This window comes from Chelon labrosus (genome assembly GCF_963514085.1).
Source record: "Chelon labrosus genome assembly, chromosome: 13".
Classification (NCBI taxonomy): Eukaryota; Metazoa; Chordata; class Actinopteri; order Mugiliformes; family Mugilidae; genus Chelon; species Chelon labrosus.
The window spans coordinates 20,069,287-20,091,634 of record NC_140346.1 but is presented as its reverse complement, the minus strand read 5'-3'; the positions used below and the strand labels follow the sequence as shown (position 1 = coordinate 20,091,634).

Below are 22,348 nucleotides of genomic sequence, written 5' to 3'. Positions count from 1 at the left end.
TCAATCTCATCCATGGTGTTTCTTTTAAATTGCAGAGTATGTAAATGGTCCGTTTAATCATCCCTCCGCGTTCAGTGCAAATGCAAAACCGAACCATTTTCTCTTGATTAATCTCTTTTTCTTCACGTGTTCATTTTTCCAAAAACACAAGCAGATGGCCTTTCTGCAGCGTTTATCGCCTGTCTGCTGAACATTACATTACAGAGATAAATATCACTTAAAAATCAAGTGATGAATATTCTCGGAGAGATTAAATCTCCTAATCTGTATATCCCTGTAATATCAAAGTTGTGGAAATGAATAGGCGCCCACAGGATAATGATGGAACCGCCGAAAGCCATTTAGGCCTGCTTTGCTATTGTTGAAGCTCACAGGAAGTGCCCTGGGGGAGTATGAGGATTTGTCTCTGCAGAAGCAGGGTCAGACCTTGCAGTAAACGCCTTGCCTGTCTGAGCCTCGTGTGGACGGACAGAAGCGAGTGCGAAGATCACTTGGCAGACCTGGGCGTGTTATCTTCGAGGAGTTAAGTCAGAGACAGTAGCCCCTCGAGAAGGGGAGTTTGTCTCTCGTTCTGAGGAGATTCTGCGGCGGGGTCGTCATCACGCACACAAACATCCGTGGGAAAATCAGTTTTGGCACGGCAGACTTTAAAGTCGGAGCGGGGAAGTATCACATTAACTTGAACACAGCTTCAAAGGAAATTCTCCCGCTTGTGTTGCAGTGTTTGTGGGTACCGATGTCAGGAATATATTCTGCTCTCTGGCATGTGTTTCAAACCTCATATGTCCCACTTTTCTGAGAGTCTGTGCCCGGGGACTCCGGGATTCAAATGCTGAAGGTGTGTGCATGTACTGTATGTGCGTGGGTTATCTTGGTGTATTTGTGTGTGTGTGTGTGCGAGGTTCAGGGATTAGCTCCCTCCCCATAACTTTTTCACTTCAGTCACCATGGCAGTGAAACAAAGGTCTCTCTCCGCGCTCATCTAACCAGGCTTTACAGACCGAGGTCTAAAAATAATGCAGTGCTTTCAATTAGCCCTTCAGCTCAGCAAAGCATTTGAAACAGGCAGCCAAGTGAACAGGGTCAGGATGATTTGGTGAACAGACCTTTGGGAGGCGTTTGAGTGCTGTTATTGGTTATATTCCACTCATGTCTTTGCTGTTGCTCCTGAAAAGCCTCCTTATCTGTCCAGTTTTGTGAGGAAATTTTTTCGTATTTCTCTGTGGCACATGTACGTACTTCACGGCAACCACCAAATCGCTGGTCCCCCCTTTGGCTCGTAATCACCTGCTCTGAGATGAGTTGTTTGACTATGCATAATAATTAGAATATCAGTTCAGTGTTATAAGAAGTTTAATAATGTCAAATAAAAATCTTCTCTTCTCTGTTTATCAAATGTTAAAGCATTTGAAAACCGGAAGAGAAAAAAAAAATCCAATTTTCCGCTGAGTAAAGAGAGTAGACTTGTATTTAATTTCCATAAAGTTCAGTTATAGCAAATAAATATATGGATGACTGAAGTTTATTTTAGACCTGAGAGAAAAACTGTCTGTCACTTCTCTTAAGTTTTTGGAATATTTATCGCTGCTTACCTACGCCTGTCAGCCGAGAGTGAGAAATGATTTTCTGTCTCTAAACAGCTGTGATGAAGTCATTTCAGATGAGATTTTATTCATTCCCAGTAGGTCTGAATATTGATGCTGTATGAAAGGCCAGGATCCCGGTATTGACACAGAGCTGTCAGACACACCGGTGGATAATTAATGCGGCATTGATTTAGTTATGTACTCAGAGTCATTAGCGGAGAGTGAATTTAGTGGAAGTTGAAATGGGCTGGTTTACAGGATAGTCACTACTTCTTAAGTCTATACCAATCTGACGTTTGGTTGATTTCCAGTGTTGGGTTGTCGGTGAGCGTCTGTTCCCCTGTTTTTTTCTGGATTGTCTTGCACCATTGGCACCAGTCAGACGCCCAGTTTAGCCTGTTTAATCAGCGTTTGGACGAGCCGGTGAGAGAGATATCCCTGATTGGCTTAGAGAACTAATTCACGAGAAGAGAAACAAAAACAACACAGACAACAAAGACACACAAAGACATACTCATCTAGAATTAATAAACTGTAGCGCAAGTGATCAGCATGATTCAGGAATAGACAGCTATGCGTGATGGCTTGCAGCTCTTGCTTACTTCCAATCCATCCCAGCTAGTCGTAGCTTTCTGGGTTTTCCCGAACTACTGCCCCCTGCTGGTATGACATTTCCTTTCACACTGATGCAAAACATTTGTGTCAGCCGTAGTATTTTGATGTTGGTTTGGTGTGTCTGTACTGCTAATAAATAGTAGCAGTGTTTGTGAATTTCAGACCTCCAGACCTCCTCCTACTTCAGACCTCCTACTACAAAAAGTGTGGAATGCCACTTTAAGTCGGACGTCCTACTAGCATAATCGGGCCAAATCAATCTACTCCGACTTTGCAGCCTGACGTCACAGAACAATCGCGGCGCCCATGGGGATGCACACCGTGAATGTTAAAACATGATTTACTAGACTATAAAGTGCATTTATCAGTTATTTTTTTTTGGTCATACTAGATATCATCATATTACACTACATGACTTTTGCATAAGTCGCTATAATCTCTCTGCATAAAGGTATTAGATGAAGTGTAGCCTAACGTACTGCAAGACTGCAGGTGATTGGCTGCACACGTCCCAAAATAGATCACCATTATTCACTAGATGATGATCCATGCACAGCACTATTTGTCTTTTTCATATCTCATTATATTTAAAAGCTTAATTAAAATGTTTCCTTAACAAGCCCTTGAATGGCTGGGATGTTTACTGGGTTGGTATAAAAAGAGATGCAAGGTTTTTGGGTCCAGTTTCAACTTCTTCCAAACGTTAATTAACTGGCGATGTTTTTTTAAAACACTTCTTCAAAAGGTATCTCCAGGATCCTGAATGAGGCTTCTATCGTCTTGAAAAAAAAAAAAAAAGCTTTGTCTGGTGCATAAAAAAATAATTAATGTCTTTAACTTAGCTGCAACTGGAGATTGCCACAGGGCTGCCATCGCAGTTGAATAGAAGATCTTTTTTAATCATTCAGCAGGCAGAATATCTTTTCATTCAGATGATTAGACGAGTCTTTAAGGACTCTAGAGATACTTTTATGATATACCATCTGGGGTTTTTAAATATTACCTGTTAATTAACAGTTAGAAATGAATAGTTAAGCCCCGTGAGTGGATTTTAATACATGAAAGGGCACAAGCCAATGTAATTTCTCATTACATGTGGATGTAACGTGGTGTCTTTAGTGGTTTAAACAGTATTTTGATTCGTTTTCATGAAGTTGCTTTAAATCCAAATAGTAAAAATGTCCATATTTAAGCTCTCCCAACATGGTAGCAATATCTTTTTAGGAAATCTCAGTGATATTGGCAAACATAACTCAGGAATACATGTGCCAAAACCAAATAAAGTGCAGGAGTCACTACCATTACCCTAAACTCACTGCAGTCACCGTTTCTCTCTAAGGTGATCTACCCCGAGGCAGTTAAATAATAACGTACCACTTTACATTTAAAATAAACCAGGATGCTGCTGCAAGCTAACCTGCAATTTTAACGTTAGAGCACATGACACGTTAACCTAAACTGAAAAAATGCTAAAGATCTTTCATCTTTGTATCCATGAATGATCGCTAAAATATTCATGAAAGCGTAAAAGGAGACGGTATTGATTGATTATGCTGGAATACAACACTTTGGTGGAGAAGAAAAAAAAAAAAAAAAAGCCTGTAGGCTGTGGCTACAGGATCTGATCCGACGTGACGAGTGAAGCCATTTTTGTGTGTCCATGTGTGCGTTTGAAAATGCGAGCCTGTCAGCGCCGCGTTTCCATTGTACAGGAGGTCTCATGAGAAGGCTCGGCTCACGGTTCACACCGAGGCTTTCATCTGTCAGTCACAGCAAAAGATTAGAAGATATCAAAGGTCGCCGTGTCATCCTTCTCATCCTGTCGTCATCTGCAGTGTGGCGGGAGCTCGAACTTCAGATAGGCTCTGCTCTTTCACGGTGCTGACTTCACTCCAGTCTGGGCTGTGCCGCAGATTTGTTAGATAGCAATTTGAATTAGAGACACAATCCTTTCATTAATGCAGAGGCCGCCCCCCCCCTCACACATTGGCTAAATTATGAATGCGCTGTTATTTGTTTACTCCATGTTGGACGGAGAGATGTGCATTATTCATCTGCTCTGACAGGAGAGACAGAGGAGTAGGACGCAGGCTTTGGGAAACATTAAAAGCAGCAGCAGTCTAACAAGGAAGTTGCTGGGGATTTGTGCAGTCATGCGCATGCAAACACAATAATCGACTTTCTTTCAATAAGCTTGTTTTCAGACAACCTTCCTGGTTCACCCAAGGAAAAAGCAGTCTAAATTACTTCCAAGACAAATTGGTGTTTCACTTGATGTTACTGGTCATGTGGCTTTTGCTGCTGCGCCTGATCTGCGGGCCCGATTTCCAGGCTTTGTTTTAAATACATCAGATACACAGGGCTTCGGAGGCTAATTAGATTTCTTTGTGCTTTCTTCTTAGTCCTGAGAGATGATTTCCGGCAGGCCCCGAGCGACGTGGTGGTGGCTGCGGGTGAGCCTGCCGTGTTGGAGTGTGTGCCTCCGCGCGGTCACCCCGAGCCCAGCGTGTCCTGGAAACGCAACAACGTCCGAGTCAGCGCCAAGGATGACCGCATCTCTGTGAGTTCAGAGTAAACACCTTTCCTCAAATAATTTTCAGATAATATAGTGGATATCTCCACATTTCTATAAATAACCTACACTATGTCAGTCTAAACTTTCTAGAAAATGCATGAAGTGATGCACAGAACAACTACAGTGTTTACATTTGATGTAGAATAAAATACCATAGCATTGGATGAATCAATGTTTTCTAACTCTAAAGTGTGATATTTAATTTCGTGCATATGTCTGGTTAGATTTTGCATTTTTCTCAAATTCAATAAATCCAGTGAAAAGGCTAACAATCTACTAACAAATGTTATTTATTTATTTATTGTTTTTGGCAGCTTCTAATCACACATTAGAGCCGCATACTAGAAATAAGCATGGGCACATTATTAATCCCACATACACCCTGCTGCTGTAAAGGCACAATTCTCTCATCTTTTAGTAACACTTATTGAAAATCAATAGCCAGCTATTTTTAAGATGTTACTTAGCTTCTTTGTTTCGAAAAAGCATCACAAATTAATAGAAACGTATACACTTACATCCAAAAAGGGTGGGAAAGTCAGAAGGTATTAGGACTTTTTCATGGGATTTGTTGCCAAAAAATAGCTTAAATTAATGTATAAATGTATTGACTCTGGTTTGTTCTTGGTTTCTCTGGACTTATAAATGTTCCAGTACTCAACAGTCCCAGAGAAATTCATTATACAAGGGGGAGAGATATTCATTTAGACTGACAATAGTTTTATTTGACCGTAATTCAAAGCTGACACCTTGGTATGCTATGGACCGGAAAATGCCTCCAATTGCGCTGTCACTTTTGTTCTGTCCTCTCGTGTGTGAAAACAACAGCTGGACTTGATGTCGAGTTGTTGAAAGGTATTGTTTTGAAGTGTGGAAAGTCGCAAGACGAAGGTGATAGCATCTGTATACAAAGCAGTGGTGGAGGGAATCGTTTGTCTCGAAGTACCCTAGCAAGTGAAACTATTAGATCATGTACTTAAAATATCCGGGACACTACAATCCACCTCTTTGCAGAAGAAATCCAGAATGACTCATACCGTGTTTTAAATATGAAGCATTAATGATTTATAACAGTGCAAGTCAAATCAGGACGTCTCCATTAAAGGCTGAGATGGTAACACTGACTTGTATCTATCTGGTGTATTTATAAAACTTATGTCTTTGTGCTGTTTTTCCAGATGCGTGGGGGCAAACTAATGATCTCTCATACCAGGAAGAGCGACGCTGGCATGTATGTTTGTGTGGGCACTAATATGGTCGGAGAGAGGGACAGTGATCCTGCAGAGCTGGTGGTGTATGGTGAGCTAATGATAATTTGAGATCCACTGAGGAGCCTATAGAGGACGTGCCTCAAGCCTTTTCTTTCGTCCTGCAGAGCGACCCGTGTTGGTGCGGAGGCCGGTGAACCAGGTGGTCATGGAGGAGGAGACCGTCGACTTCCTATGTGAGGTTCACGGAGATCCTGCTCCTACTGTGCGATGGCGGCGAGAGGAAGGAGAGCTTCCCCGCGGGAGGTGAGCGTGATTGGACAGACGGGTGATGAACATAGAGACTGAATCATAAACACAGCTTTTCCCGAGTCAAGTCTCATATTGGGTCATTCAAACATATGACCCAGAAAACACATATGGAGTAACTGTTCATACAAGTACATAATTGGTAAAGGCTGACCAAAGAGGATTTATTAGTTGGCTGAATCATCCTCTGACCAACCTTTTTCTCCTATCTAATGAAAAGCGCTTTTAAATAAAATGTATTATTATTATTATTATTAATGTCAATATAATGCATATTTAGCCAAGCCTGTCCAACATTTTTTACAATTATTATCATTACACAAATGATATTACCTTTATTTTCTCATTTTATCTTCTTAATTAATCAGTGCTGGCTCAGGTTGTCAAGGGTTTTCCCTGCAGTGCCGCTCTGTAATATTATTGTACTGACACTAAAATCAGATTCAATGCTAAAAATAAATCTGTTCATAATTAAATGTAAAGAAGATTGAATATCAGTGTATGCACAGCTAGTGAGTACGTTAGCCTAGCTTTGCATGATATTTGAAAATTTGGGGGAATGATCCATGACATGGATAATTTGATAAGCTTAAGTGAGATTTTAAGATGTTGTTAGTGTGGGTTTTTAATTTCCCTTTGGACAGAGCTAGGCTAGCTGTTATTTGGCATCATGCTAGGCTAATATAACTTTCAGTAGTAAGAATAGTAGGTGTGTATTTTACTTTTGGACAGTCTCTAATCTAACCAGCACATTGCCTTAATGTATATTTTTTAATTTTGGACATAGATGGGCTAGCTGTGGACATGATTTATGCTAAGTTAATCAAACCGGCAGCTTGCCTGGTAGATGTATATTTTATTATTGAACATTGGCACTCTAGCAGTTATTGGGTTTTATGATAAGCTAATCAAACTGGCAGCTAACAGAGCTAGGCTAGCTGCAATCTGCCTTCATGCTATGTTAATCTAATTGTCAGCTAGTCTGGTACAGTAGGTGTATATTTTAACTTTTGTAAAGCTACATACAACTGTCAGCTTCTTTGGTAGATGTTTGCCTTTGGGCACATGTAGGACACCTGTTATCTGTCTTTGTGCTGAGGTTACTCTAACTAGCAGCTTGTTGATGGATATTATACCATTGGGTAGGCTATAGCAATGCTAGCTGTTAACAGCCTTTATACTAAGGTAGTCTAAGTGGCAGCTCGGCTGGTAGGTGCATGATTAACCTTAGGACAGATCCAGGCTAGCTGTTATCTCCCCTTATGCTAAGCTAATATATCGCGGAGCTAGCAATAGCTTCATATTTATACACAGACATGAACATATGTTATCCAATTCCTCCTATGTGCACACATACTTGGCCAATAAAGCTGATTCTGCTAAATTTGAATAACGAGATAGCAGTGTCTAGCTGGATGTTAGCTTAGCATTAAGATTGATAGAGGTGGGAGAGCTAGTTTGCTAGCCAGCTCTGTACACATTAAATGACCATTTTGCTAATTTAATCAAGAAACATGAAAAACATTAATTGAGCATTAATTACTTAATTAGATGTGAATCCATACATGTTATATAAAAATGCTAAATAATATTGCTTTTTATATAGTTACATCTACTGGTAGTTTTTCACACTTGGCTGGTATGACTATGAAGAATGTATTAGATTTGTTTTTATAAGGTATTAAAAATATCTTGGTGTTGATTAAACTTGCTAATTGCTGCAGATACCTTGTATGAGTATATTTTTTCTAACGAGATTGTGAGGCGCTTGTCACACGTTTTTTGGCAGCAATGTGCCCACATATCAGGCACTGATAAGAAACCTTATCTATAAATGCAATTATTGGACAGTCTTGCCAAAACCTGCACAAAATATAAACAAAATCCCAACGATTGCAGTGTAAGAGTTTATTTGCGCACTTTAAAAACAGATAATTGTGATGATGAAAATTTCATGAAATTGAGGTTTTTCATGTTTCTGTCTTTCATCTTTGACATATCTTTTATCTTGCATTTCTTTTATCTCTTTCTACAGAGGAATATGAGTCCATGAATTGAGCTGGTTGAAAAAGACAGCTGAATTATGTGTCTATAGCCTGTTTTGTATTAGTAATTTAAATCATTCTTGACTTTTTATTTAATCCTGTTAAGAGATAATAAAAAGACTGCTTTTACAAAATCATGTAAAAAAATAAATCCTACTGTAGGTTAGGATAATCTCACATTTCTAATTAATTGTCAAGAATTTTCCTTGAGCCACTGACAATATCTAAAGTCACATTGTTGACAATATCGTTGACAGGATAGAAAAAATAACAGATTGATTGACAGTAAAAGAAATGGCATTAGATATTTCAATACGTCTGTCTTTTCTCATTCTAAGGTTTGAAATCCGCAATGGCAACAGCCTTCGTTTGCTCCGCGTGAAGGAGCAGGACGAAGGGACGTATACCTGCACATCTGAGAACAGTGTGGGCAAGACAGAGGCTTCAGCTATGTTGCAGGTCCATGGTATGAAACACATCATGCATATTGTATGCGAACACACGCACCTACTTAGGCGGGCACAGAAAAAGCTCTCAGTCCAAGGCCATGTTAACACATAAGGTAACGCCAGGTCACATGTCAACCGTATCATATTAAAAGGCTGTTCCCACTTGATGTTCGATGCTCCAGAGTGTTTTTGTGTTCAGTGCATCTTTGTGATTCCCCGTCCAGCGGTGCTGCCAGGAGCCTATGCTAAACCGTATGGATTACGCCATTTGACAGATGTTTGGTGGATGTGTGCTTTAACTCACTCGCCAGAGAGCAGTGGCAGTATTAATAAGACATGACTCTCCCTCTCTCTTCCTGCCTCCTCTCTCCGCCTCGCTCTCTGTACCCTTTTTCTCTGTGTCTTGGTTTAAATCGTCTCAGACTATTTCATCCGCTAATGCTTTCATCAGTGTAAATAAAATCCGAACAGTGCAGTTTTATACTCACTTTTTTCTTTGCAATTTTTTTTCCCCCCGTGCTATGCTTTTTGTCGAGCGGCTCAGCGTTTCATCCATCTCATTAATCTTCCATCTCTCTCCCATCATGTTTCAAACCCTATCATCATTCCAGTCGGCCCGTTCTGTAAGTTCACTTTCCATCTAATTCCTTTCTAATACAAAAAGGCATTTGTGTTGCTCATTTATGTAGAAAAAAACCATATCTTTCCTTCTAATGGTTTTTAAAAGCAACAATCAATGCTTAATGGTGTAAATAAGTTCTTCCATTAGGTGCTGACATGTTGATGACATGCCTGTTGCTGCGGGCGTGCATTAAGTAAGCCTCAGACACAGCGACTTAATGCACACCAGATTATGGACTCCCGTCGAACACGCATCTGCTGTGTCGAGGGTAGTGTGTCAGGATAACGTGACACCACGGAAATCCTCTTCTCATTTGCAGCTACAGTAGTTCAGAATGCAGCGGAGAGCAATTTATTTACAGCTACACTTAAGTCTTGGGCGTAAACAAGGACGTGGTTTGTCCTCATTTTGCATCACTAACCATTTAAACTTAAACTCTTATTGGAGTAATAGCTATTATTGCTGCTCATCAATCATGTCGATGGGCACACATGGTTTTACTAGGTGGACTGTAATAAAGGGATGTTATTAAAGGGGCATTCTAGCCTTTGGAGGACTGAAAGTCAATGAACTACATTCTTCATAATGAACTGCTATAGGATTTATTGTTACACCCTCCACAAATTTTTTTTCTGCTCCACAATTTTTCTATACATCTTTTTGCTTTAAATTTATAGGTTAGAGTGTCAAACGTGGAGTGTTATTTCTTTTGTTCAGACAAAGATCCTCCACGGTTTCAGGAGTACCTAAGTAAGGTTGATTTCTATAGCGCCTTTCAAAACCTTACAATGTGGATGACAGGTGCAAGAATTTCACAAGGATTTCTGTGAAATCAAGACAAAAGAGACAAAACTAAAGATGAAAACTGGAAATACACCGATCAGCCGCATAATGGATGACTGGTTGTAATCGCTGGTCGAGTGAATAACACTGATTATCCAAATACCATGACACCTGTCAGTTAGTGGGATATATCAGGCAACAAGTGAACATTTTGTCCTCAAAGTTGATGTGTTAGGAGGAGGAAAAATGGGCAAGAGGAAGGACTTGAGCGACTTTGACAAGGGCCAAATTGTGATGGCTTGATGACTGATTTTCAGAGCATCTCCAAAACTGCGGCGCTTGTCGTCCAATCCACCAGATAAGCTATTATAGCTCTAATTGCTCAAAAGGGTCGTCCTCCAAACACCTACAATGGACGTGAGCATCAGCACTGGACCACGAGTAATGGAGGAAGGCGGTCTAGTCTGAAATATCACCTGAAATATTTTTTTCTGGCACCAGGATGCAATGAACACCTCCCTGCCGTTGCCATGGGGTTGTGCTCAGATGATGGTACATGTCAAAGTAACATCCACATAAATGCCGGGACACCAGTTTCCGAGAAGAACATTAAATCCTAATGAGATCATCTGTGTTATTCACTTCACCGGTTGGTGGTTTCCAAGTTGTGGCTGATTGCTGCATAGTACCACAGAGTAAAATAGAAACTGAAAGTAGTATGGGATAAATGGAAGAATAGAAAGGTATTAATACACCTGTTTCTACTTGTGGATTAATACCTTAATGTGCAGACTTGGTGGAATGCCCCTTTAATTTATAGTAGATGTAGTGGTATAGCAGTTAGTGTTGTACAATAGCTGTAGCTGTTGCACTAGTAGCTTCTATACTATAGTATCGCAAAGAGTTTCTTTAAACCTCTGACATGTTTTAATTTCTTTTTTCAGTTTCATGTGAAAAGCCTTTTTATTTTAGGACCGTCCTGACTAGACAACAGCAACAACAGATTACTGTTACACACTCGCCTAATGGAAACACTGTCCAGAAAATAGTCTGTGTTATCCCAGAAAAAGCACACCAACTAAAATGTGTGTTTTAGACACAGGTTGGATCAGATAATGAGTTAAGAAAATACCAGATAAGCGATAAATCAGATACAAAATCTGTGGAGACTGATAATCCTTTCCACTGTAGGCACCATTTTTATCTATAATTGTCAAAGTGGGAAACAACGCCAAGGCTCCATACTCCAATAAAAAATATCCTCTCTCTAAGACAGTGTTATACACCAGCTGCTTGGCGCCTAACTACAAACCACATGACTAAAATATATCTCAGCATATCTAATGCAAATTAAAAAAAAATACATAAAAAGACAAGTGAGAGTCACATTAAAGACTGCGTCCTAGAAAAAGCCTGAAGGGAAGACAGTCTAATATCTGAGAGTTAGAAAATAAAGAGAGACATCCGATGCTATAAAAGATTAACACGTTTATTTAAAGACATTATAGGATCAAAAGAAAAGAAAATTCACAAAAAACATCTACACAACACTTTGATGTTGACAGGAGCGTGAGATGTCTTCTGTGCAACATGCAGTGAGAATTTGAAGACACGACACAGATGACTCAGATCCCTGGCGCGTTGGGCCAAATTTGCGTTTGCATGCTCTTGTGTGTGTGTGCATATGCGCCATGCAGAGACTTGCATAGAGGATGAATCCAGACTAGAGAAGCTTCACATTTGGCGGGAAGTGAGAGCCAATTATTCGGGCGGGAGGTCGGAGGCACTGGTCAGTGTAAATCTACAGAGGATGTGATGATGTGGATAACGCGGTGATCTGACCCGAGCTGGAAATTGGCAGCTCTATTCAGACCCGTTCCCAAAATAACTGAGTAAATGTCATGAGGATGGCGCAGGCTTGTGGTGTTTTTTTCTTTACAGAGGACATGGAGGTGATTTCTCTCATTAAAGCTGAGAGAACGACGAGAGAGTAGTAGATAGATCAAAAAGCTGAAAAGGTTAAAGAGAATATCTCACTTTTTAGGAGCAAATGAGTTCTTTATTGATCAGGACACGGGTTAACAGTTGTGGCAAGTAACTAAATACATTTACTTAAGAATTCTACTGTGCTTAGTATTTTTTATATTATGACATTTCTTATTAAGCAGCTCTCTCTGCTTCTTTCCTACCACATTAATCATTTTACTAATCTGTGCATTTATGCAGTTACCCTTTGAAAATGTTAGATCCACAGATTGGTAACCGCATGTCTAGACTTCAGATTGTACATAATCTAGTTAAAACTCGCATCTAAATTATGCTTTCACATTTTTAACAATTTAATAATGCCACAGATAATAATATATATTTCACATGGGGCATGTTTCTGTAGAATAACGTTTTTATGCCTCAGAGTCGACCTTATGTTTCTGGGTTGTCCGTCCCATTATTGTGAACGCAATATCTCAAGACCACCTCGGGGAAATGTCTTCGTATTTGGTAGGAATGTTGTTGTGGGCTCAGTGATGAACTCATTTTAAATGGGTGTTTAAAGGTCAAGCTCAGTGTAACCTCACTAAACATGTTGTGGCCTGTAACTCAACTCTTGAACACAAACTCTCAGAAACACCTTGAGGGAATGTCTTCAGATTCGGCAGACACTTTCAAAGCAACTCATGGAAGAACTGATATGAATTTGGTGGTCAAAGGTTAACGGTGAAGGTCAGTGTCAATATATGTGTGTCCCAGTCTCCCTCCTTGAGGGACATTAACTTGCACTCAAAAATGAATGTATTAGACTTAGGTGATTTGAATTCAAGGTCACAGCCATGTCATAATATAAAAAAATGTGGAAGAAAATGCTTAATTATTAAATTCAGAGCCTCCACTACATTGACTATGTTATATTAGTCTGGACAGACTTGAAGCAAACTTGAAATTGACTTGTTGATGAAGGCACAGAGACAGCTTTCTTTGTGAACATGCCAATTCATTCAGTTGCAAGACGTCACCAAGAGACAGTGATATATGATGCAGTGTTTCCCATACAATGTTAATACTATGGCGGACCGTCGGGGTCTAATTTACTCCGCCATGGTCTCAGGAAGGAATCGGGAATATTTTTGCATGCTTCAAACAATGCTGTGCTTGCGTTGTTTTTCCTATTGTTCCTGAAAGCATCTCCCCTTCCCTCCCCTCAGACCCTCCACACACCGGTCGCTCACATGCTCTGTAATTTAAAATGACGGAGAAAACGGCACTCGCGTAGCATGTGAAGCTATTTGTATTATTCACAAATAAAATAAGTACAGTGTATAATCCAACATTTCCTTGTAACTGGTGGATTTAGAGCAGTATTAATTAAATGAAAATGCGATATCGTGGCTCAGCATGGCTCCACTCTCGGTTTGTACCGTGCACACTCTGGCTACAAAGTCGCAAGATGGCGGCGCCCGGGAAAATAGCGTCAGTTTGGCCAATGTAAGGACGTTTGTCCATATTTATACAGTCCATGGATTGGACTGACAATTCTGTGACAACCAGTACAAACAATTACTTGCTAACACTGAAGACTTAATGTGGCATAGTGTTTGGTAGTACACTGCGCACGCTTTGCATAGCAAACAAACTAAATTTTACGTACTCTGACAATGATATTAACATGTTTTGTTTTAGACCTCTTAACTGTGATTTGAACTTATTTAGTTACTGTGAATTAACCTTGATTTTAACAGTGATAATCGTAATATTTATTTAGGCTTGTCTAAAGATGTTTTCTTTTTTAGACAGGGCAGTTTGTCAGATTCGTTTCAGATTGAACTGACGCAGGATTTTCTCTCAGCTCATAATCAGTCCGGTTAAGAGGTTGAGTAAAGGAAATGAACACTTCTTCCGCCATTAATTAAAAGATCAGGAAATCAGTATGATTGCACAGTAGATGGACAGAGTTCAAAAGCAGGCCTTTTTAATGCAGATGCATGTCTTTTAACGGGTGGCCACACTCCTTTTCTTCTTCCAGTGCCACCTCAGATTGCTACAAAACCCAGAGACCAGATTGCCACCCAGGGGAGGAGCATCACCTTCCAATGCGGCACCACAGGAAACCCTCCACCTGCCATCTTCTGGCAGAAAGAGGGCAGCCAGGTAAGAGCAGAGCACGAGGCATTCTCTAAAGCTGAATATTGCAGCAGTCGAAACATCCAGGTCAGTAAGTTCCTGTTTGCAAATCACAGGATGAGCGAACATGAATGCGTTTGGCTCCCTAACGAGCCTCAGGTTGTTATTTTTGTATGGCTGAAGGATTCTTGTAAACTTTTCTGATACTGTATTGTTTATCATATCAATAAGCAGCGTTTCACACGTTCTTTGTTTTAAAGGCGCGAATGACTCACCGCGACATGAGCAGGTTTTGCCTGATTTAATCATACTTTTGCCCACACTCACTCTTTGAGACACATTCTACCAGGCGAAATAGGCGAGAGGCGAACGAGACAGTGCGGCACATTTGCATTTGGCTCAGAGATGTGAGCAGAGACAAAGTGTTGGAAGATATTGTGGGTACTGCGTTGGCGAGAACTCCTGTTTGCGACCACGGTGCAATGATGGCGACGGGGAGTGGGTTGAAGAAGTAGAAGAGGAAGGAGGAGGGCTCGCAGGAAGTACACCAGGTGTGGAAACTGCTTCTCCGGGGCAAACCTGCAAACAAACACTGTCCTCTTTCCATCTATAAATACAGCATTGCTCAACAGCAACAGGGATCAGGGAGTTGGTGGAGAAGACTCAGATGTTTTCAGAAGCATATTGTGGAGCAAGCAGGAAGTTGAGCTACAGATTTTGTGAATAAGCTTCAGTCTGTAGGATGGTTGAGGCTGTTTTTGGAGCTCTTTGCTGTATTTGGGGGATTATCTGTAGCCTTATAACCTTGGTCTCTCCACTGAAATCTAAGCCTCTTAGAGGAATGAAATGGTTGGATAGATGGATTGCTGCGTCCCTTCCCCCTTGTTCACATCCATCTCACTTACAGAAAAACAGGATGGGGCATCTATAAAACGTCTGTTAGTGGGCAGCAACCCAAAAACAACAAAGCAACCCATCTCATCTAGATTTTATGGCTGGAAGTTAATGGGTTGTGTCTTGGATGCCTCATATACGTCAAATGCGTTGCAAAGGACAATAACTCTACAGTAGGCACAATTGACGAATAGATCGACACTTAATCATTTAAATAAGCAATTAATTGTTTGAGTGACTTTTCATCCAAAGAGTCAAACTAGCAGCTCTGGGAGACTGCATTTAATGACGACCTTGCAGAAGTTTTGCAGTTTAAATGTTTTTTAGCCATCATAAGTTAGCATGTTAGCATGTTAAATGTGTTACTTGGAACAAAACACAAACTACAGCTCAGGCTGGTGTAATTATCTTTGTAGGTATTTATTCATTAAACAAAGTATTGGACAAATTTTTGCCTCAGAAGAGCACAAAAGTGATAACAGTTAATCCTGAGCTGAGCATGAATACCAAATTTCAGAACCATCAATCAAACCATCAAGTGAGATATTTCTGTCTCGGCCAAGCATCATATTTTTCTCTTGTATGGATTTCATTGAATGACTGAAATAACTGAACTCAATTAATTGTGTGTCTTTGGCTGTTTAGATGTTGCTGTTCCCCGGCCAGCCTCCATCACAGTCCGGTCGTTACTCTGTTTCCATGAGCGGAGAGCTGACCATCACCGACGTCCACCCCGAGGACTCGGGCTTTTACATCTGCCAGGCCATCAGTGTAGCGGGAAGCGTGTTGACCAAGGCGCTGCTGGAGGTCGAAGGAGGTAAGACTTTCAATCCACACAGTCGACCTGGGAGAGGTTTATTGTTTATTCTGTACCTTCAGCTAATGAGGGGAATACATATTAATTACTTAGTAGGTGCACAACAGTACGGCTCATGAAGACAGAAAAAGAGCACGGCTGAGACTCCATGCTGGTTGAGCAATGGAAATAATTCTTAATGTTCCTCCTCAGGCATCTTATAAGCACCAGCTTTAAGCTTTTTTTTTTTATGTAGCCTAATGTTTTCTACCTACTAAACATAATGTATTTTCACCCTTTCACTCTTATATGTTTATTAGAGTCCTCTTGTCTTCACTGCCGTTAGCTAATTGGAACTTAACAGCCTAAAATAATAATCTACCTCCTATCCACTCAAACTGGTAGGTCCCTCCGGTCGTGTCCCACCGATCATTCGCCAAGGCCCGGCCAACCAGACTGTATCTCGGGGTGCGACGGCTCAGCTGCAGTGCCGTGTAATTGGAGGGACTTCAGTGAAGATTTCTTGGGAGAAGGATGGAGAGAGACTTCAGGGGAATAAACCTCGCCTGACCTTGATTGAGAATGGCACGCTGCAAATCACAGATGCAAAGGTGTGTATGTGCGTGTGTGGGTGGACTATTTATTGGAAAAGGCATGAAAAGGTTTAAAAGCTAGTTGCCCTTAAAGGAAAGGACGGCACGACAAATTGGTATTATAAAAACTGCATAAAGTACTGTAAACATTGCTGATCTCCGACCTTCCGTCACCTTCTCCGCGGCCCACATAGTGACACTTTATTTTCTCATTTCTGAAATCCCATTTTCGTTTGTAAAATTAAGGTGAGACCGAGTTTCAAAGACCAATCTCTCTAAGGCGGCGCATATCTCTCCAGCGCAATTATGTGCTCATGCAGTGTGTAATTGTAATGTTAATGAAGGCGCTTGTTTGTAAATGCTAATGTGTTCTGCTTTGATGGAAGAGCAGTCAGAGGCCCCTTTGTGCTATAACCCCACCTGGAGGTCAGCGAGTGCACGCAGGACGGAGCAAAAGCGGCGTCGTTTTCATTCGGCGATAGATTATTAATCATCTAACTGGCTTTTAATTAAATCTCCGGCCAGACTATGCTTATTCACTTCCTCTCTTCCTCGCCCCATCCTGTTTCTCAGCAGCGGTGCTCAGCAAACTTGCTGCATTAAGGTTTGGTCCAGTGCACCGCCGAGGCGGGGGAAATCTGCCATGCCAATGTGCTCAATGGAACAGAAGAGATGCATTAGTGTGGCACCAAGGGGTTGACAAAGCAAAAAAAAAAAGAGAGAGAGAGAGAGAGAGGGGGGAAATGGAGATGACGAGTGAGCAACTAAAAATATTTACCCTACTGATGCCCCTACCTGCCATTAATATTTTAGCAGGGGTTGAAGTCATCTAAAGAAGTTCACCTGCCCACACACGGCGTTGTCTGTCAGCCAGAGGTCAACACTGCGGTAGATGATCTCATATGGTCTGATGATAGTTCCAGCAGACTGGCTCTGAGCCAGGATACGGCTGGAGCATCAGTGAAGCGTGCAGGCATACAGTTCATCACATAAGTGGTAGGGCAGGTAGAGTGTGGTGGTATGTCACTTGCAGCAGTTGTAGCAGCTTTCAGAGGATGAGATTACAGTATTCTGAGGGTAAATGTTTAGGTGTGCATCGATTTAAGTTTTAAATAGGTATTTGGATCCTTTACTTTAGCTGCTACGATTGATGCTCTATCTTAAAAGATGAAGGTTAAAGAATTTTTTTTACCCAACTCTGCAGCAATAAAAGCTCATTAATTTACACAATGCCACTGTTTTAGCTGACTCTTGCCACTCCCATGAGCATTAAACTGCCGGTTGTGTAAATAAGAAGTAGTCCATGTTACTCTTGTGAGATAATAATGTTTCAGTGTTGGTTGCCGCTTCTGCTTCTGCTTCCGCTTCCGCTCCCTCCAGGTGGTCAAAGTCCCGTTCAATTTAAGTTCAAGCTTAACACTTTGTAATGGATTAAATTCAATTCAATTCAATTTTATTTATATAGCGTCAATAACAATACAAATTGTCTCAAAATGCTTTACAAACCCAGCTCATATGGAGGGACCCATCTGTCTAAGGCTGGCCGAATAGAAACGGAAAAGAGAGAGAAGAGAGAGGATAAGAGGAACGAGATAAACACACATCTGTCATAGATGCATACATCTGACTACAAGCGTACATGTAGAATCTGATGAGGATACAAATACAAGATATAGCTGATGAGAGTTTGAGAATATGAGAGGTATTATAGGCAGGTAGGCGTGGGTAACTAGCCATGACGACTGGGACCACGACATCTCTAAAATAACTTGGCACTAATTAGACTCACTTGGTTCAATTGCTGTATAAAATCTTAGAGCAGCAGGTCAGCTCAATTAGTTAAAAATAGTGGTTTATATAATATATTTTTCAGCAGTGCATGCTTCATAAGATAATAATTATGTGGGTTTAAATGCAGCAGTTATTTTAACATATACTTAGCATATACAGGTTTTATGATTATTGTGATGTTGTATGTTATTGTTACAGCTTATATGGCCTGTTTTATATGTAAACGATTAATCTATGTAAAAAAAAAAAACTAGTACCTATACTTGTCAGATTTAGAGGTATAAAGCAACATGAAATAGTTTTTTACAACCTTAAAACATGATACTTAGTTCTTTGTGATTTTCCACCACTGCCAGATGGAGTCTAATAAGTAAAAGCTTTGCCTCAAACTGTCATTTAACTAGATTCAAAGCACCCTTCAAAATGTAAAAGTGCTCGAAGTGTTTATTCGCTCAGCTTCTTCTTTGGTGCTCAAAAGTTCCCTGCTGTTCAACAGGACGCCGACTCCGGGATGTACACGTGCGTGGCATCCAGCGCCACGGGGGAGTCGAGCTGGAGTGGGATGTTGACTGTCAGAGGTACTTAGACCAAAACTTGCCACACTCTGTCTCTCTGTTACACTTCACACTCTGTCACTCTCGCACTACACCTCCGTGCTCAAGAAGCTACGCAGTCCGCCGGTGTTCTTCATAAAGAGCACAGTCTGTAGCCCTGACGAGATCAAATCGACCCACGTTTCAGCCGAAATGTCAAACGCTGTTTTTGCCGTTTCTGTAGCAGAGGACGGAGCTACTCCACTGTCAAGAGTTTCTGAGTTCATCCAGCTTCCAGGACCTCCGCAGAAGCCCGTAGTGACGGAGGTGACCAAAAACACAGTCACCCTCACCTGGCAGTCAAATCCACATGAAGGCGGGGCCGCGGTCACCTCCTACATCATCGAGGCCTTCAGGTATAAGCATTTTAAATCTGCTTCTTATCTCTATTCTAGCTAAAAAATCCTAAAACAAAGCATCACCAGGCAATGCAAACCATAATAAAAGTAGAAACTCAAACTCAACCGTGGCGCATATCTTCATGTTCTCAATCACAGAAAATGCAGAAATCTAATTATTTTTAATTATGTACTGCAGAAGAAATTAAACCGTCCTCCTACATTTTGGTTATTTAAAGTTTGTTTTTTATATATTTCAGAAAGAATATCTCAATATCTCAGAGAGAAAATGTATTTAATTAAAAACTTTTTCTTCCATATTTGGAAACTTTATTTGGTTCTGGGTTAAATTGAATTATGTTTTTTAGAGTCCAGGCGCAGGCAAATAGAGGCCTTATTAATCCAAGACTTGACCCTGTAACTTAATAGCCAATCATTCCTGTTTAAAAGAATATATATATATATTAAAAGGGATGCTTACCCATCACCTACTATTGGAAAAATGGACACGCTCCATCTCTTAACTGGAAGTGAGGCAGGCACACCCAAGATGGCAGCAGCTGGTGCTGCCATACTGAGCTTCAAAAACAGTCTTTGTGTAATGTCATGAAGGGTCAGTGGACTCGACTAGGAAGACTTGATGGAACTAGTGAAATGGTCCTTTACCATTAGTCTTTCATACATCTATTCAGCCTCATCCCTTCGCTTGATGTCTGTCTCTCTACATCACTAGCCTTGGTAGCAAAAGATAAACATTAATTCATGTATTATTAATGTAACTTTTACCCTAATGTTGCTTCACATGGAGTTAAAGTGTGGCAGACAGCCTCCATTTAACATTCAACCCCGATAAAGGTCTCACTATCTGACTGACTGTTCCCAGATAATGAAGTCTTCTTCATTTAGCGTCATTAGAGTTTGGAAATGACTCATCTCTGCCCGAGGGAGAAACAGTTCTGTTAAGTGACGTCGGAGAGTGAAACCGTGACACTCACTGCGTCGGTATTTAGCCGTGTTGTCCTGGAGAGAGCCACGGCAGCTCTAATAACCAACCAGAGGCTTTAGCAAGGCAGACAGTGAGTGAAAGAGGAGACAATTACTGCAGTGGTCAGCTTGGCAGCTCTGTCCTGTCCTGGGGCAATGGAAGGAGGGGATGCGAGCCGAGTTGGAGAGTTCACTCATTACAGAACCAGGGTAGAGGGTATAGAACAAGTGTACAGACACACATACAGCTACATCTTTCTTGCACAGAGCTGATGAAGATCCACTCACCTCTACACGCTTCACCACCAACAAATTGCCTGGATGTATTTCTTTCCAGGTCTTGGAAGCAACAAAGAGAGGAATACAAACCCCTATCTGTCATCTGTACTGTCTCTTCTGTCTAGTGTGTTCCATACACAGCAACACCTGGGTTTTTGATTTAAAAGAAGAAGAAATCTGGATCTATTATGAAAGCGGCTGCTGTACTTTCCACTTGAAAACCCATTTGCAGAAACAACTTTTTAATAAAAAGCAGTTTCACTCAGTTTAAATGGCAAACTGCTTCTCTGGAGAACATTTGGTGAGAAAGATGGCACAGATGATAGGGAAAACGGTGACCTGCTTTATGTAATTACCTCGCCATTTTCTTATCTGCAGAGTTGAGGAAAATGTTAAACTGCGTCCATGCTGTTTGATAGTACCTGCACGGCATTGGGCCGTTTTATCCTCTGTGGACTCATTCAGGAGACGTCGTTATAACCTGCTGCAATAAAAGAAGAAATAAAAACTTTGTCTGCAAACTAAGACCCGCTTTGAGATTCTACATGAACAGAATCTTTTGGATTGAAGGAACAGCAAATAGATTCTTCAATTCATTGAATAAAGATATTGTTTTAAAAGATTTTTGTTCACTTTCTCTCTGAGAGTTAAATGAAGAGATCAAGGCAGTTAGCTTACTGACGCAATATAACATCTTATTTGACAAGTGTCTGACATGTTGGTCAGTGGATTTTGTTACAGTTGAGTAAATCTGATAGCTCCTCCTTCCCCCTTTACTGTTCTGTGAGTGTCTATGGCCTGGAGCTGCATGTTTCTGATCTGTGGAGATGCAGGTGTCTAATCTGTGTAGCTGTAAATTATTGATCTGTGGAGCTGAATGTTTCTGATCTGTGTAGCTGAATGCTTCTGATCTGTGTAGCTGAATGTTTCTGATCTGTGGAGCTGAATGTTTCTGATCTGTGGGGCTGAATGTTTCTGATCTGTGGAGTTGTTCTGATATGTGTAGCTGAATGTTTCTGATCTGTGGAGCTGAATGTTTCTGATCTGTGGAGCTGAATGTTTCTGATCTGTGGTCCTCAATGTTTCTGATCCGTATAGCTGAATGTTTCTGATCTGTGGAGCTGAACGTTTCTGATCTGTGGGGCTGAATGTTTCTGATCTGTACAGCTGCATGTTTCCGATCTGTGGAGTTGTTCTAATCTGTAGAGCTGAATGTGTCTGATCTGTGGAGTTGTTCTGATCTGTATAGCTGAATGTTTCTGATCTGTGGAGTTGTTCTGATATGTGTAGCTGAATGTTTCTGATCTGTGGAGCTGAATGTTTCTGATCTGTGGAGCTGAATGTTTCTGATCTGTGGTCCTCAATGTTTCTGATCCGTATAGCTGAATGTTTCTGATCTGTGGAGCTGAATATTTCTGATCTGTGGGGCTGAATGTGTCTGATCTGTACAGCTGCATGTTTCCGATCTGTGGAGTTGTTCTGATCTGTAGAGCTGAATGTTTCTGATCTGTGGAGTTGTTCTGATCTGTATAGCTGAATGTTTCTGATCTATGGGGCTGAATGTTTCTGATCTGTGGAACTGAATGTTTCTGATATGTGGAGCTGAATGTTTCTGGTCTGTGCCCTGTGTTCATCGCTTACAATTATCCATTTCTACCTTAATGTCACACAAAACAGTTTATGACACCCTATATTATATTCTTATATTCTGCCAGTCTACTCCCCTGTAATATAACAACTATCATCACCGACATATTTTTTACATTTTTTGT

At 40.8% G+C, this 22,348-nt stretch overlaps 1 protein-coding gene across 1 annotated transcript in view; it reads left to right on the top strand.

The window, feature by feature from the left end:
- The window catches only part of LOC311498720 (roundabout homolog 2), a gene marked incomplete at its 5' end in the record, with an annotated part of 59,234 nt that overhangs the window by 19,028 nt on the left and 17,858 nt on the right, over positions 1-22,348 (top strand). Inside the window, 9 exons of the mRNA XM_084559429.1 lie at positions 4,604-4,761; positions 5,955-6,075; positions 6,152-6,290; positions 8,677-8,804; positions 14,211-14,335; positions 15,848-16,019; positions 16,404-16,609; positions 18,879-18,960; positions 19,163-19,331. Coding sequence (XP_084415555.1) covers positions 4,604-4,761; positions 5,955-6,075; positions 6,152-6,290; positions 8,677-8,804; positions 14,211-14,335; positions 15,848-16,019; positions 16,404-16,609; positions 18,879-18,960; positions 19,163-19,331 — 1,300 coding nt within the window. The remainder of the gene's footprint in view (positions 1-4,603; positions 4,762-5,954; positions 6,076-6,151; positions 6,291-8,676; positions 8,805-14,210; positions 14,336-15,847; positions 16,020-16,403; positions 16,610-18,878; positions 18,961-19,162; positions 19,332-22,348) is intronic.